Here is a 16,802-nt window from a genome sequence, read left to right as displayed (position 1 = left end):
TCAAGCCACTACACCAACTTCTCTCCGACGTCAGTCAACTAACCACTAACCCACTGTCCCGGACAGCAGTCCAGATAGCCGAGGTGTCAAGCCACTACACCAACTTCTCTCCGACGTCAGTCAACTAACCACTAACCCACTGTCCCGGACAGCAGCCCAGATAGCCGAGGTGTCAAGCCACTACACCAACTTCTCTCCGACGAGGTGTCAGTCAACTAACCACTAACCCACTGTCCCGGACAGCAGCCCAGATAGCCGAGGTGTCAAGCCACTACACCAACTTCTCTCCGACGTCAGTCACCACTAACCACTAACCCACTGTCCCGGACAGCAGCCCATGAATAGCCGAGGTGTCAAGCCACTACACCAACTTCTCTCCGACATTGTCAGTCAACTAACCACTAACCCACTGTCCCGGACAGCAGCCCAGATAGCCGAGGTGTCAAGCCACTACACCAACTTCTGTTCCGACGTCAGTCAACTAACCACTAACCCATTAAGTCTGAGTTTGCCAAAGGAAAATTAGTTGAGCTCCCAAACATAATGAGATCTATGGGAGTGTTCTAGGGCATTATTCTTGGAAAATTTTAAAATAAAGATGCTCAGAGATGTTTTCAAAGCAATTTCATGCTGTATATGTCATGGATGTTGAATTAAAAATCATCCAGCTACAAATGTAGTGATCACTGAAGTTTGATGTGATACTGACAACACTGAGCAACAAAGTGACCAACATTAATATGACCTTTGTGAGCAGTTGGACATAATCCACAGGTAAATATGTATTTAATTAAATGAGATATACCAGATTTGTTTTATAGTGTCAGGTTCTCATAAAAAGGTGTCCTTTACAGATGGGTTCAAACAATTCTGTGAAATGTTTTGTAGCAAAAAAAGCAAAAAAAGAGAGAGAGAGAGAGACACGATTAATAAAAAGAAAAACCTCCAATTAATTCCATTAAAACAGCATTCAGAATTACAGAACACTAACAACCCAGTTGACCCCCCCCCCCCCAAAAAAAAAAACCCAAATAAATAAAATAATTTTTGCAATTCCACCAAATATTGATCAGACCTATTTCACCTGCTCTTTCTATGCCTCTGATTACTGCCAAACACAAATACAATTAGGAAATAATACCCCAAAGTTTTGAGTTTTAACTAACATATTGCATGTTACTGTATATTAAAATTCACAGGCGGCCATGTCACCCATATGGTATTTGCTCCACCCCAACCCAGAGTTACACAATACAGTGTTGTACATTGTTAAGCTGAGGTAACACGTTGACAGGTGTCAGTCATAATGACTGACTGATCTATGGAATGATGTTCTGAGGTATTCACTTATTATGCTCCATGAACACAGAAAAACAAAAATTACAAATGAAAATATATAAACACAATCTAACGGCCTAGGTCTTGTTTCATGAAGCTATCTTAGCACTAAGATCATCTTAAGTGCACAAGGTAGTTATACATTTAAGGTAAATCTTAGGGCTACAATCGCTTCGTAGAACAGGGCCCTGAAGTCCTGACAAGTTGACAGTTTAATGAATTAAGATAATCTAACACATGGACAATGGAATTATGTCTTAAAGTTAAATCAGGGGCATACCTAGTGGGGGGAAAGGAACAGACAGTTATCCTCCCTTCACCACCAAACATTTGAAGAAGTGCCCTATAGTTGTTTAAAAGTGCTTTTTTTTTTTTTAATCTTAAGATGATTTAAAGAATACTCAACTCTCTACTTGGCAATACCGTTTATCTTGCATGAGTGAATTGATGTTGTCCTTCCTGAGCAAGGGAAGGACAACATCAGTTCACAAGTGTAGAATAAACGGTATTGCCGAGTAGAGAGTTGGGTATTCTATTTATTACCCATTTTCAATATTAATAATTTTATGGAAGATTTTCAAATGATACTGTTGTTGAAAATAGGTTTGCAAGTTGGAACAAGAGGCAGCGTTGTGTCATAGTAGTGACATACATATCGCTGATGACATTAATTGTTGACATGACTTCCATGGAAACTGTTCTTACACACAATTAACCACCTATAGTGAAGCACTGTTTATGACGTTAAAATGTATCTAGGGGAAGAGATGGGGGTTTTCTTTCCCTAGGGAAAGATCACTTTTCTTTCCCCACTTCTCTCTGCCCATATGGGTAATAACCTATATTAATGTGCCACTATTCTATTTATTTCACTGCCCCCCAGCCCATGTTTTAGTCTATGTACAGCACTGTTATTCCTGTCACTAAAATATCTTCCCACTCACTCCCTTCCCTTGATATTTCCCTAATAGATTTAACTTAATACATGTATTGGAAATAATGTAAAATAAAATTTAATGTTTGAAGAAAATACCAATATCCCCTGTCGTACCTATCCCAGTTGTCCCGTACACCCCACCCCATCAGAAATTTTAAAATAATATACCTGTATTAACATGTTGTCATGTAAAGAATTGAGACTCTTCGAGACTTTTCGATGGAGTTTAATTTTGTGAGTGACCTGTGTTCTAAACAACGCTAATAAAGTTGTGAAACACATTTCTTACACACCCGTTGGTGAGAACACCATGGCATTATTTATAACACATACTTGTTTACACACATACATGTTAACAATTTCAAGACATACAACTGGCTGCTCCTAGGTGATGACCAGGTTACCCAATGCCATATATCCAGTGAAAAACAACATGATGGAAATCGATGACTGTTACGTATAGTTAACCTGACAATTGTCTGTGATGCATAAGATACGTAAGAAATAGAATAATACATTCGCGTCCGTTAGATACCATTACCACTCGTTTAAAAAGGTATCAAACTCGTTTTCGCTCATTAGATATATTTTAAAACAACTCGTCGTGAGATAAATGGTATCTAATGGCCACTCATGTATTATTCTCTATTTAATATACAGCCATTGATATTTTATGCAATTTTTTTATTTAATGTGTAATTGTAGTCATTAAAATGTCTCAGCAACATGTTAAGAATGGCAACAAACTCAGGACTGTCCGTTTAATGCCTGTGTGAAGGCTTGAGGATTTTTAAAACCCCCAGCAAGGTTGTCATTAATATGTGACTGGCTGGGATATTTCTCTGCCTATTAAATATGGTACAGAATTACAAAGAATACATGCTCCCCAATTGAATGTTACATGATTTTTACATGATTAGTGCATGTTGCTAACATTGTAGTATGTATTTGAAACCTTGTCCCTAACTGATTAATATTAGCTGGTAGTTAATGAATGCATGGTGTTAATAATTAAGATAAACCAATGAAATTACAGCATTCTTAAGACTTTGGTATCGACTTGTTTAGGTCACCTGTCATTCGCAGCAGACAGTAATAGCTGCATAAGATTTATTTTTTACTTCTTATTTCTATTTTTAACGACTTCACTGAAACTAACAAGAATCTTTTATTGCAAATGGGTTAAACCTTACTGTGAATTCGTACTGAAAGACACAAGAAACTCTCATGAATTATCAGCTTGGGAAAATTAAAAACATAAAATTCACACGATGACACAATGTTTTCAAGAAGCATTCTATGCAAAGGATCATTCTGTGCGTACAATGAAAAGCAAGACATTCACTACAAACTGTTTATGAATATTCATCCATTAATTGTTCACGAATATTCATGCTACAAATTGTTTTTGAATACTCATGAAGTAAATTATGAATAATCAGGCAGTAAACAGTTCATGAATATTCATGTCTTACATCAGCTATGAATATTCATGCAGTAAGTTATATTCTTCCTACAAGAAAACAGGTGTCTTTGAAAACAAACTGCAGGCAGATTGTTGTTTTTAATTGAAGGATACATACCTTACAGTGGTATGTTTAGAAAATATATGAATATTTAATTCCAATTATTATGGTAATGATGCCAGTATTTTATTCACTAAGTTTACCACTACCAGTCACAAAACTTGAAATTCCAGCTTTTGTTTTCTTAACGAGTTATATGCTTTTGATGAGTACAAGCAAAACAGCCAAATCGCATTTTACTTTTTACCCCATATTCACAAAATGTTGAAGAAAAAAAAAGTTTCTAAAATTATCAAATAGCCAAAGGACTGATGTACTGTAAGTACTTGCTTGGATGGCTGAACAAAGAAATCTCTGAACAAGTATTTAGAATAAAAACCAACGGTATCTATGGTGACCACAGAGGTAATGGTTAGGGCGAATGTGTTGATGAAAATGGGGCCATCATTTCTAGCCATGTGACTATTAATTACGGTCGTGCAAGCAATGGCTATTTATTCATGGGTGGATTGAGCAGTTGGCAAGTCATACCCAGATTTAAGATCCTGGGACGTAATTAACAAAGCTTGCTAAAGCTCTCTTAAGCAACACCACATGTTCTTTGCAAGTCTTTTTACAATGCACTGCGAGATTGCAAAGTTGCGAGAGTTTAGAGAATAAAGCAAGCCCCTGGACATTTAATGGAGTGTTTAGCCAAGTCAGTATGAAAGAAATGAACCCTGAATCACAGAAAGGTCCAAAATACAGCCAAATCTGCCCCAGTTATCGTTGCATCACAACCAACTCTGAATACTGTTTCTTATCTGCTAAGTTCTGACTCATCTTTTAATACAAAGTATCTGGTAACAGCTGTTATTTTCTTAAACCATCCTGTTGTGAAGTTGCTGTATATCAGATTTGAAGAAATCTCCAAGAAATGTTTTCTCACAGTAATCATTCAATGACGGCAATACCCAAAATAATATTCACATGGTTAAAATGGCATTTAATCATGTGATTGCATGCCACCAGTTAGAAACATTGTCACACAATTATCTTCCACCAATCAGAAACATGATTTAAATTGCTGCTACCAATTAAACACCATCTCACAGAATTCACTGCCACCAATTAGAAGCTTGGTGTCATGTAATACTTTACCACCAATCAGAAACAAGGTTACATGATTCTCTGACACCAATCAGAAACCAGGTCATAAAAATCTGTTCCACCTATCAGAAGCTTGATCATATGGATGTGATTTGCTGATAATCAAAAAACATACTTCTTTGCCATCAGTTACAGAAGGTTCATCTGATTCTGTGTCATCAGTCAGACGCTTGGTCACATGAATGTTATTTGTACACATCAAAACCTTACACAGAAGCTTGGCAACAAAAATCTCCACCATATGAATATTCTTTGCTACCAATGAAAACCTTTCTCACAAAAATTCTCTGCAACAAATCACAAGCTTGGTCACATGATTCTTTGCCACCAATCAGATGCCTGGTCACATAATACTCTGCCATTATTGGAAAGCTTGGTTACATTATTTTCCTTCGATCCCCTGCATCCAATCAGATATGGCCTCTTTTCTCCTCGATTCTTTAGCATGAGGATGAAATGAACTTGATAACAATGATATCTTTGAGACAAATCAGAAAATAACTTCATAAAGTGTTGCCTTTTTATCCCCCGAGCCTGTCACAATGTACTTGTCTTCAGCCGAGATGTCACAACTCAACACAGATGAGGATTCTTTAGACTGAAATAAAAATAAAATACAAACATTTGAAAATGTGCATTGTACATATATAATTTCACATCTGTTCCTATGATTTTTGTTTATCAAACCCAGGGCTATAGACAATTACTTTTGCTAATCCCTCATGATTTGTCATGATTTCCACAACTGTTCCCCTATAACAAACCATGACTCAAACCGAGATGCTGGCTAGAGATTTTCAAAGCTATCTTTGAACTACGATATAGCGTAAAACCATCCTAGGCTATGACGTCACTACAGCACATGCCATGTTTCTTTGTTGTTAAAGGTTCTAAACTGAGTCTCACCTGGAGGATGCTGGCTCCATAATAATCTGTAACAGCCAAACTTTATCTCTATTTTTGTGTGAAATCTGAACTTTTTATTTGCTAAAGGTACAAAACTGTCTGCTGGCTCCAAAATAATTTTTAAGTCAAAAATCAATGTTTTTGCGAAAACTGAACTCTTCATTTTTAGAGGTTCGAAACTGAGCCTCACCTGGAAGATGCTGGTTCCGTAATAATGTGTAATAGCCAAACTTTAGATCAATGTTTCTGTAAAAACTGAATTCTTCATTTGTAAGTGTACGAAACTGAGCCTCACCTGGAAGATGCTGGCTCCGTAATAATTTCTCATCTCTACTGTTTTTGTGAAATTTGAACTCTTTATTGTTAAAGATACGAAACTGAGCCTCACCTGGAAGATGCTGGCTTTGTAAAAATGTGTTACACAGATCTAGTTTTTGTGTGAAATTTTAAATCTTTATTGTTAAAGATACAAAACTGCGTCTCATCTGGAAGATGCTGGCTCAGTAGTAATTTCTAATATCTATTGTTCTTGTGAAATTTGAACTCTTTATTGTTAAAGGTACAAAACTGAGCCTCACCTGGAAGATGCTGGCTCCGTACGGCGTCCTCCAGGCGTTGAGCAAATTGTCTTTCCCTGTGCTGATGAACCACTTGCCGCAGGAGGCGAACTTGAGCGACAGGACGCAGCTCTCGTGGAGGTGCAGCTGGTATTTGTCGGGCTTGCTGTGATGTAACACCTCCACGTTGCTACTCTCCATGCTAGGGAAGGAAAGGAATGTTTGTTTTACAACAGATCAGCATATTTTAAACTATAGATAATTGGTATCTAATATATGAAAATGTTTTTAGTGAAGGCTGGAACGAAGAATAAAATAAGTCAAATATACAGAAAATTATAATGAAATAATTACCCAACAGCAAGCCAGTCACCCGTCGGACAATAGCCAAGTGAAAATATTTGAGAAGTGAAATCATGTTGCTGGAGTTGTCTACCCTGAATGAATAATAAAAAAAAACAAAAAACATTAAAACAATTTATTATAAAAACATCTATTATTTTAATGCAGACTACACACCAAAACAATAATATTACAAAAGTATGGTTTTGCAAAATTGAAAATACAATAAATTAAATGTTTAATGATATGCAAAAAAAAATTAAATTGCTTTTGGTAATGTAATCAATAGTCACGAGTTTCATAAAAATGGTATGACAGGCAAGCTAGTTTATTATTTTATTAATTACAAACCAACTGCAAACAAGCCACAACATAGAAGTAAGCAGATGTAGAGACCTACTACAGGTTATTTTTCTACGAATTGGATCAGCAAGTGATCTACGTCACATGAAAACGTAAATGACGTCACGATGAGCAACAAGACATCAGCAATGTAGTTTAGATTTTGGCGCGAAGCTTGCATTAATTGTTATTTAATGTTTTGAAATTCACAATAATGACCGAATTGTTGATCGGACAAGCATAGATTGACCTGAGTGAATGGGATTAACTAGATGTCATGCTGACATTTTATACATAGGGCCGTCAAGAAGAGTAGCAGGTCGACAACATCGTTTTGGCTCCGTAAACAATAGGCCCAAATATAACGGCCTATCTTATCGCAATTGTAATGGCCATATGTTGTAATGGTACTTTTAAATTACACTATTTTGTACAAACATGGTTAGATACGTTAATAATCTCTGAACAAAACATTTTCTAAAGCAATTTTGCACAATGTTTTCTAGCGTTCGGAAAAACAGGACACATCATACACCCAGTTTATTTTATTGCAGGGAGATGAAAAGTGAAGTCATTCGAATACCGACGTCATTCATTATCCCGCACAGTTTGCGCGTGCCAATATTACACTAATTAGATATTGAGTAATTGTTATGAAGTAAGTAATATCTTACACTAGTGTGTAATAAAAACAATTATAGTGTAACACGAACCTCTCTCAAATCCCATGATCGGACGGTGTTATCGAGACCGCCAGTCCAGAGTTTCGTTCCGTCCGGCGAGATGTCGATACAGCTAGCACCATCGGTGTGACCCTGGAACTGTCTGAAACACACAAACAACATGGACGCTTAGAATGGAGCTAGAATCTAGTATAAGGATAAACGTTTGTTTTCTTTAACGACACCACTGGAGCACATTTAATCAATGGATATCAAACATTTGGTCATTCTGACTCTTAGTCATCAGAGAAAACCCGCAACATTTTCCCAATGGATCTTTTATATGCACTTTCTCACAGACCTTTGTCCAGTTGTGGTGTATTGGTTGGAACAAGAAAAACCCCAATCAGCTGAATGGATCCACTGAGGTGGTTCGATCCTGCGACCCAAGCAGCTCAAGCGAGCACTCAACCGACCGAGCTAAATCCTGCCCGTATTATAAGGAAGGCAGGATGCACTATTATTCCATTACCAACAAAACTAAATATATATTTGCGACAGTAAAACCACTTATCTCTGATGCCAAATTGGAAAATACTGTAGAATCATCTCCTAATTTAAGAAAGTAAATTAATGAAAATACAAAATGTTCATGTATTTGGTTTCTTTTGGGCTTTTTTAAAATTTAAAATTATACTGATTTTCTAAAGCTCCTAATGGACCTAAAATCAGTTGTATTTGAACTCATCTGACTAGTTTAAAGATGTACTCAGTGGACTAAAAATTGTCTTCATCTGACTAAAGTTGTACTCATTTGACTGAAGTTTGTACTCACCTGACTAAAGTTTGATTATGCAGATCCCAAACGGCGATGTTTCCATCACTACAACAGCTGAAACAGACTTTACTGTCTGGACTGATGGCGAGAGCATAGCAAGCCGGGGCACTCGACGTGAGTTCAGCTTTAATACGCGGAGTCGACTGTAAACAAGAAAACAGTCTGTTATAAAAGAAAGGAAGGTATGTTTAATGACACCTCAGCACATTGTTAAACTATCACTGATGGCAAGAGCGTAGCAAGCCGGGGCACTCGACCTGAGTTCAGCTTTAATACGCGGAGTCGACTGTAAACAAGAAAACAATAACATTTAATCTTTCTATTAAATGAAGTTACCAAAGTAACAACATATAATTATTTGCCAATTAAATTGTTTTATTGACTCTTAGTTATTGTAATAAATGCATATTCAGAGGCTTGAAATAACAAATTATTAGGGTTTGTGTGCTGTCAATTGGGACGTTACATCACATTGTTATAAGTGATGTCATACTGAGGTATGAAGTAAGTTAGTTGTTTAAAGTTTTAATCGTAAAACATTTCAAGTGTTGGCCGAGTATTTTCAAACAACGGTGATGAAGAAAGTTTTTGTTATCATGTGTTAAAAGTTGAACACAACATCATTGTTGGAGAAGTGTTTCAGTTTTAAAAGTCTGTTATAAAAGAAAGGAATGTATGTTTAATGACACCTCAGCACATTGTTAAACTATGACTGATGGCGAGAGCATAGCAAGCCGGGACACTCGACATTAATTCAGCTTTAATACGCAGAGTCGACTGTAAACAAGAGAACAGTCTGTTATAAGAGAAAGGAAGGTATGTTTAATGACACCTTGACACATTGTTAACTATGACTGTTGGTGAGAACATAGCAAGCCGGGATACTTGGTTAATGACTTTAATACATTGAATTGACTGTTTGAGAAGAAAAGCAAATTTAGTACTAGAACTAAAATGCACCCTAATATTGGAAACCTGGATCAATATACAGGATGTTTTGTAAACCCATTGCAGGAAGGTATTAGTTGTTAATCAATAAATAAATAATTGGTGAGGAAACATTATTAATATAAAAATAAAATTCTATTATTAGGTCAAATATGTCTAGGTAAAAAGTATATTTTTATTTGGGCATAAGAATTAAAATCTCACATAACTGTTTATTTCATGTAATACAGATATGGAAGAAAGCATGTGAAATTTCTTTTTTATCCAGTGTTTTAAAGACTATGATGGGGTTTTTTTTCCATTCAACTTTTAAATTGTTTTCCCCATTCTCAATTTTCAAGAGGCTCAATATATAACGTTTCTTTTTAAATTTCACAATTTGAAAACCATCAGATTACTCACAGCGGCTAAGTCCCATATAGACAAAGTACTGGCTTCTCCACCAACTATCAATGTGCGGCCATCTTGAAGAAGTTTTATAGAGCGAATGTAGTTGTCACGTTGCTGGAAGACAATGTTAAAAAAACCCACATGAATAAATAATCTACAAACCAGACCATTAGGTCACAATGATCATCATCCAGTGGCTGTCAATAGTTTGTTAATTCCAACACATAATCTTCAGAGGAAGGAAGGAAATGTTTTATTTAACGAAGCACTCAACACATTTTATTTTACAGTTATATGGAGTCAGACATATGGTTAAGGACCACACAGATATTGAGAAAGGAAACCCGCTGCTGCCACTTCATGGGCTACTCTTTTCGATTAGCAGCAAGGAATCTTTTATATGCACCATCCCAGACAGGATAGTACATACCATGGCCTTTGTTACATCAGTTGTGAAGCACTGGCTGGAATGAGAAATAGCCCAATGGATCCACCGACAGGGATCGATCCTGAACCGACCGCGCATCAAGCGAACACTTTACTACTGGCCTATGTCCTGCTCCTTCTTCAGAGGAAACCTGTTACATTTTTCTATAAACAGCAAGGATTGTTTTGGGTATAAATTTCAATATCTCAAAGATAAAGGAAAAACTTTAAGTGACGTATCCGTAAGTAAATAACTATCTGCAGTAACAGGATGATGGAGCCAAATGTACAGGAAAATGTGCAGGGTGTGTGTGTGTGGGGGGTCTAGACCATGGAGACTGAAGTTTTTATGGGGGTTCAGATCACGGTTTAGGTATGTGTGTGAGTTTCCTACCCAAATAAATGCTTTCTCTCTTTGCATCCAAATATTACGAAATGACAGCTTTTAAATTAATAGTACACACAAAAATATTTCAATATAATTATGATCTTATAATGTCATCTTGGTGAGTGCGGGATTAGGGGTTAGTGTACGTTTAGTACAAAACCAAGGTAAAGTTGAAGAAGACCTCTTACCAAACAGTCGAGCTGTGAAACGGGACTCTTGTTTCCGGGTTGACTAATGTCCCAGACCTTCACACACCCCTGAAAAAGACGAGTCGAATGCTCTACTGGGTGACTAAAACTACAGTTTAAAATGCATATATCATCCATAAAACAGCGAAATCATTGTTGTTTGTGGTGGTTAATTTTCCTGTAATTTGTGGACTAATGCAGTCAATGAAGTTAAAGGGACGGACCCTAGTTTTTAAACACTACAGCATCTCTTTCACTATTAGAGCCGTTTATGATAACTGAAATCAAACATTACTTATATTTTATTCTTTAGATTATGCATTTCCGTACAACTGAAGTGTTTCTGGTCATCCTGGTGTTTGTAGTACCAAAAATAGTATTTTTAATATTTTTAAAAACGCATATGCGTCTGAGAAGTAGCGGTTTATTGATTCGAGTTCCAGTCTATTTTTAAGGATATTTCCTGTTTTAACGTCACAGACTCTTCTTTCACTCTATTGTAACTTTATCCAAAAGAGTTACAGGTTTGTAAATTAACTAAACTTAGTGTCCGTTTTGTATGGGTTAAGACTAGGATCTGCACCTTTAAGAATATAACGAAAATATAATACATGTATGCACATAATATGAATTTATGATACTAGTACTACATTTTTGATACATGAATTTTAAGTACCCAACAATGTTTTTTTTAGCAAAAGCATAAAAATTTAAGTTCACATGAATAAATGGATTTCTGTTATGTAACAACTAAAAATTGTCCCCTTGTTTTTAAAAAAATCTATACTGTTATTTGTCTCTTTTGATTAATACAACCCTTAACTTTAGCTTAAGCTTTCCCTAACTTGTTTTAGTATAGAGTGACACCATGCCTCAACAGGTTAGCACCATCTTAACTTATTCAGCATCATGCTGCCCTGAGATTAAACAAGACTTTTTTTAAAACTCTAAAATTAACTTTATTAATTAATAAAATATGCCTGTAATAAATTTTGCCATTCATTTATTAAAACAAGCACATTAATTACATTTATTTTTATTTCAATAAAAAAAAAAAATATTGTCCTAAAAATGGTGAAAATGCACCAAAAGTGTTTAGTTCTACTATGCCTTGCCAAATTTCTAGGATAACCGCTAGTTAGCTTAAGGCATTTAAAAATAATATTCATACACTGGAACTATCTACAGACATCAGTATACATGATACAGGGTTCTTACACTTGACAAAAACATAAAATTCAAGGACATTTCCAGAACATTTTCTTATTTTTCCAGGACATGAAATGTTCAGTCAATGAATGTTTTTATAATAAATTGTTGTCTAAATTTAGACGGGTTATGACGACAACAAAAGTAAAGATTAAAAAAAATAATAAACCACCAAATATTTGGCCTAAATTTCCAGGACACAATTAAAATTTAATGCTTTTTTTCCAGGACATTCCAGGCCAGCATTTTAAAATCACAAAATTCAAGAACATTCCTGAATTTCAAGGACACAAAAAAAAATTAATACTTTTTCCCGCACATTCCAGGCCAGGATTTTACAATAACAATATTCAAGGACATTCCTGGATTTGCAGGACGCGTGAGAACCCTGTGATATGGTGTAGGTAAATATCTTATCAGTGTTCCAACTTTGATGAAGCATGAGATCTAAATGGACAGTCCTCAGTTTGCTACGTTTGTAACATGTTTCTAACTAACACCCAGTTTGGGCAGAAATATTCCCAAACATTAAGGACACCGAGAAACATCTTTTATATAAAAACACAGATATTTTAACAGAACTTCTAGATTATGGAAGCCAAACTCCCATGGCTAGTGATATTCAATGTTGGGCTAGCACCCCAGAGCTTCTAGATTATGGAAGCCACACTCCCATGGCTAGTGATATTCAATGTTGGGCTAGCACCCCAGAGCTTCTAGATTATGGAAGCCACACTCCCATGGCTAGTGATATTCAATGTTGGGCTAGCACCCCAGAGCTTCTAGATTATGGAAGCCACACTCCCATGGCTAGTGATATTCAATGTTGGGCTAGCACCCCAGAGCTTCTAGATTATGGAAGCCACACTCCCATGGCTAGTGATATTCAATGTTGGGCTAGCACCCCAGAGCTTCTAGATTATGGAAGCCACACTCCCATGGCTAGTGATATTCAATGTTGGGCTAGCACCCCAGAGCTTCTAGATTATGGAAGCCACACTCCCATGGCTAGTGATATTCAATGTTGGGCTAGCACCCCAGAGCTTCTAGATTATGGAAGCCACACTCTCATGGCTAGTGATATTCAATGTTGGGCTAGCATCCCAGAGCTTCTAGATTATGGAAGCCACACTCCCATGGCTAGTGATATTCAATGTTGGGCTAGCACCCCAGAGCTTCTAGATTATGGAAGCCACACTCCCATGGCTAGTGATATTCAATGTTGGGCTAGCACCCCAGAGCTTCTAGATTATGGAAGCCACACTCCCATGGCTAGTGATATTCAATGTTGGGCTAGCACCCCAGAGCTTCTAGATTATGGAAGCCACACTCCCATGGCTAGTGATATTCAATGTTGGGCTAGCACCCCAGAGCTTCTAGATTATGGAAGCCACACTCCCATGGCTAGTGATATTCAATGTTGGGCTAGCACCCCAGAGCTTCTAGATTATGGAAGCCACACTCCCATGGCTAGTGATATTCAATGTTGGGCTAGCACCCCAGAGCTTCTAGATTATGGAAGCCACACTCCCATGGCTAGTGATATTCAATGTTGGGCTAGCACCCCAGAGCTTCTAGATTATGGAAGCCACACTCCCATGGCTAGTGATATTCAATGTTGGGCTAGCACCCCAGAGCTTTTAGATTATGGAAGCCACACTCCCATGGCTAGTGATATTCAATGTTGGACTAGCACCCCAGAGCTTCTAGATTATGGTAGCCTCACTTCCATGGCAAGTGATATTCAATGTTGGGCTAGCACCCCAGAGCTTATAGATTATGGTAGCCTCACTTCCATGGCTAGTGATATTCAATGTTGGACTAGCACCCCAGGTCTTCTAGATTATGGTAGCCTCACTCCCATGGCAAGTGATATTCAATGTTGGGCTAGCACCCCAGGTCTTCTAGATTATGGAAGCCACACTCCCATGGCTAGCGATATTCAATGTTGGACTAGCACACCAGAGCATCTAGATTATGGTAGCCTCACTCCCATGGCTAGTGATATTCAATGTTGGGCTAGTAAACAACTACTATTGCAATGCCTGATGGCTAGTGAAATATTTTGGTCAAATGTTGCAGTTAAGTCTATTTTGTAAATATGAATATCTTGCCCCACCCCATTCCCCCAATGTTAGTGTCTTTTAAGCTCTATCTCTTTGTTTAGGTGACATGTCTGATTATTACTATTATTTAGTAAAATTTTATCAACTTAAAGAGAAGTAGGGCTAGTAAATTTTTAATTGTGGCTAGTAAATTTTAAAAATCACTAATCCCATGGCTAGTTGATTTTATAAAAATTCTAGAAGCCCTGTTTTAAACAAGCAAATGTATTTAATATGCAAGTTTAGTTGTTAAAACTGCCATTAGTCAAAAACATGTTACCATGGAAGCAAACTCAGGACTGTCCCTTTAAAACAAGAATGTTCTTTAGTAAATTGCTACATCCAAGTTGGAGCACTAACCTCAGTTATTAGTCAGATAGGCATTTCTTGATAATAAGATACCTTTCCACCCGTATAAACATGTCTTGTGGGGTTGCTAATAGTAACAGCGCACACAACTTCTCCGTGATTTAACGTGTTGATCTGACGGGCGTGTCTGGGAATCCCTGAGCCAATCAGAGCATCCGGTGGGAATGGAACCGGCTGCATCTGGCCGTCACCGCTCACGTGAAAGGAATATGCTCTGGAAAAAAAAAATATCAAGAGATTTATGAACGTTTAAGATCAGATTATGAATAGTTCAAATAAATTGTGGATGTGGTCTAGATTCAAAAGTGGTGGTATGTGCTATCCTGTCTGTAGGAAAGTGCATATAAAAGATATCTTGCTACATTAGGAAAAATGTAGCGGGTTTCCACCGATGACTACATATCAGAATTACCAAATGTTTGACATCCATAGCCGATGATTAATTAATTAATGTGCTCTAGTGGTATTGTTAAACAAAACAAACTTTTAACAGGTCTAGATGGTAAGAGAAGAGACCTGTGCAGCCACGTAGGCTACTCCTACCAGACAACAGCAAGGGATCTTTTATATGCACTTTCATCATAGACAGGCACTGGCTGGAATGAAAAAAATATGCTATGGGTCCAGCAAGGAGTTTTAATCCTACAAATGAAGGAAATGTTTTATTTAACGATGCACTCAACAATTTTTTTTAATTTACGGTTATGTGGCGTCGGGCATATGGTTAAGGACCACACAGACATTGAGAGAGGATACCCGCTGTTGCCACAGTCTTTGATATACCAGTCGTGGTGCACTGGCTGGAGTGAGAAATAGCCCAATGGGCCCACTGACGGGGATCGATCCCAGACCGACCGTCGCTCAAGTGAGTGCTTTACCACTGGGCTATGTCTCGTCCTCTAATTCTACAAATAGCATCTTTTTTTAGTGGTATACTATTAACCTACATCAAACATATTTCTCCCCCACACTGACAGGATAACACATACCGGTCCTGGATGAAGAACTGGTTGGATTGGGACAGAACACTCATCTTTCTTAGCAGGGGGGATGCAATTCAAACCCGTGTTTGCTGGACAGTCAGTGTCCTGTAAATTTATTTTTTGCTGTACAGGAACGTAAATAGCGAATTGAAGTGCTTATGAAGTGGGCGGGATGTAGCCAAGTGGTAAATCGATCCCCATCGGTAGGGCCATCCGGCTATTTCTTGTTCCAGTCAGCATTAAGTTGAATAAGACTAAGACTAAAAAAATACAAAACCAAAAATTATGCCTTTAACTGATTGCAATATATTTCATCCAACTGCCAAAAAACCTACCATCGGTAAATCCCGACCTACGGCCATTCAGATTACAGTTTTAGCAACTGCTGTCAGTGACGCCATTAAATTCGAGTTCTGAGATAATTTGAAAGAAGGTTCAATATCAGAATGAACTCAAATCACTGTTTTCCACCTGGAATGTTTCCGAGAGCTATTAAGTTCGAGTCCTGAGATAATTTAAAAGAGGTTTCAATATCAGAATGAACTCAACTCACGGTTTTCCACCTGGAATGTTTCCGAGAGCTGGACGCATGTGAGCTCCATGAGATTCGAAACCAACCTGAGAAAAAAAGACACAAAACATTTGTTATACTGTGACAGTGGCATTTCTTCACATTTCGCAAGCATAAAATGTAAGTGGCAGCAACTCGTGGTTACATTCAGCAGTATATACAACTAACTAACATTGCCATTCTAACTTCTGCAGTCAATGAAACACAACTACAAAGTGTGTCAACTTCATTTTCAGTCTTATGTCCAATTAAACTTCCAAGGTCCCAGGCACAAAGCTCAGCTATCTGGGATAGCAGGGCTTCTACAATGTTTATCAAATCCACTAGCCATGGGATCAGTGATTTAAACAAATTACTAGCCACAATTAGAAATTCACTAGCCATGGGATCAGTGATTTAAACAAATTACTAGCCACAATTAGAAATTCACTAGCCATGGGATCAGTGATTTAAACAAATTACTAGCCACAATTAGAAATTCACTAGCCATGGGATCAGTGATTTAAACAAATTACTAGCCACAATTAGAAATTCACTAGCCATGGGATCAGTGATTTAAACAAATTACTAGCCACAATTAGAAATTCACTAGCCATGGGATCAGTGATTTAAACAAATTACTAGCCAC

The 16,802-nt window shown here is 37.3% G+C and overlaps 1 protein-coding gene across 3 annotated transcripts in view; it reads right to left on the bottom strand.

The window, feature by feature from the left end:
• Positions 1–2,088: 2,088 nt before the first annotated feature.
• LOC121386198 (transducin-like enhancer protein 4) overlaps positions 2,089–16,802 on the bottom strand; it is an 89,690-nt gene continuing 74,976 nt past the window's right edge. For all 3 annotated transcript variants that reach the window (XM_041517043.1, XM_041517033.1, XM_041517036.1), the window contains exons 14-22: positions 16,157–16,221; positions 14,654–14,834; positions 10,938–11,006; positions 9,948–10,049; positions 8,595–8,740; positions 7,811–7,922; positions 6,768–6,850; positions 6,435–6,615; positions 2,089–5,548 (exon numbers count right to left, since the gene is read on the bottom strand). In XM_041517043.1, the coding sequence (XP_041372977.1) occupies positions 5,441–5,548; positions 6,435–6,615; positions 6,768–6,850; positions 7,811–7,922; positions 8,595–8,740; positions 9,948–10,049; positions 10,938–11,006; positions 14,654–14,834; positions 16,157–16,221 (1,047 nt within the window). In that variant the 3' untranslated portion in view covers positions 2,089–5,440. The remainder of the gene's footprint in view (positions 5,549–6,434; positions 6,616–6,767; positions 6,851–7,810; positions 7,923–8,594; positions 8,741–9,947; positions 10,050–10,937; positions 11,007–14,653; positions 14,835–16,156; positions 16,222–16,802) is intronic.

This window comes from Gigantopelta aegis, chromosome 2 (genome assembly GCF_016097555.1).
Source record: "Gigantopelta aegis isolate Gae_Host chromosome 2, Gae_host_genome, whole genome shotgun sequence".
Taxonomy (NCBI): Eukaryota; Metazoa; Mollusca; class Gastropoda; order Neomphalida; family Peltospiridae; genus Gigantopelta; species Gigantopelta aegis.
Note: the sequence above shows the minus strand (reverse complement) of the source record. Positions and strands in the feature narration are given on the sequence as shown.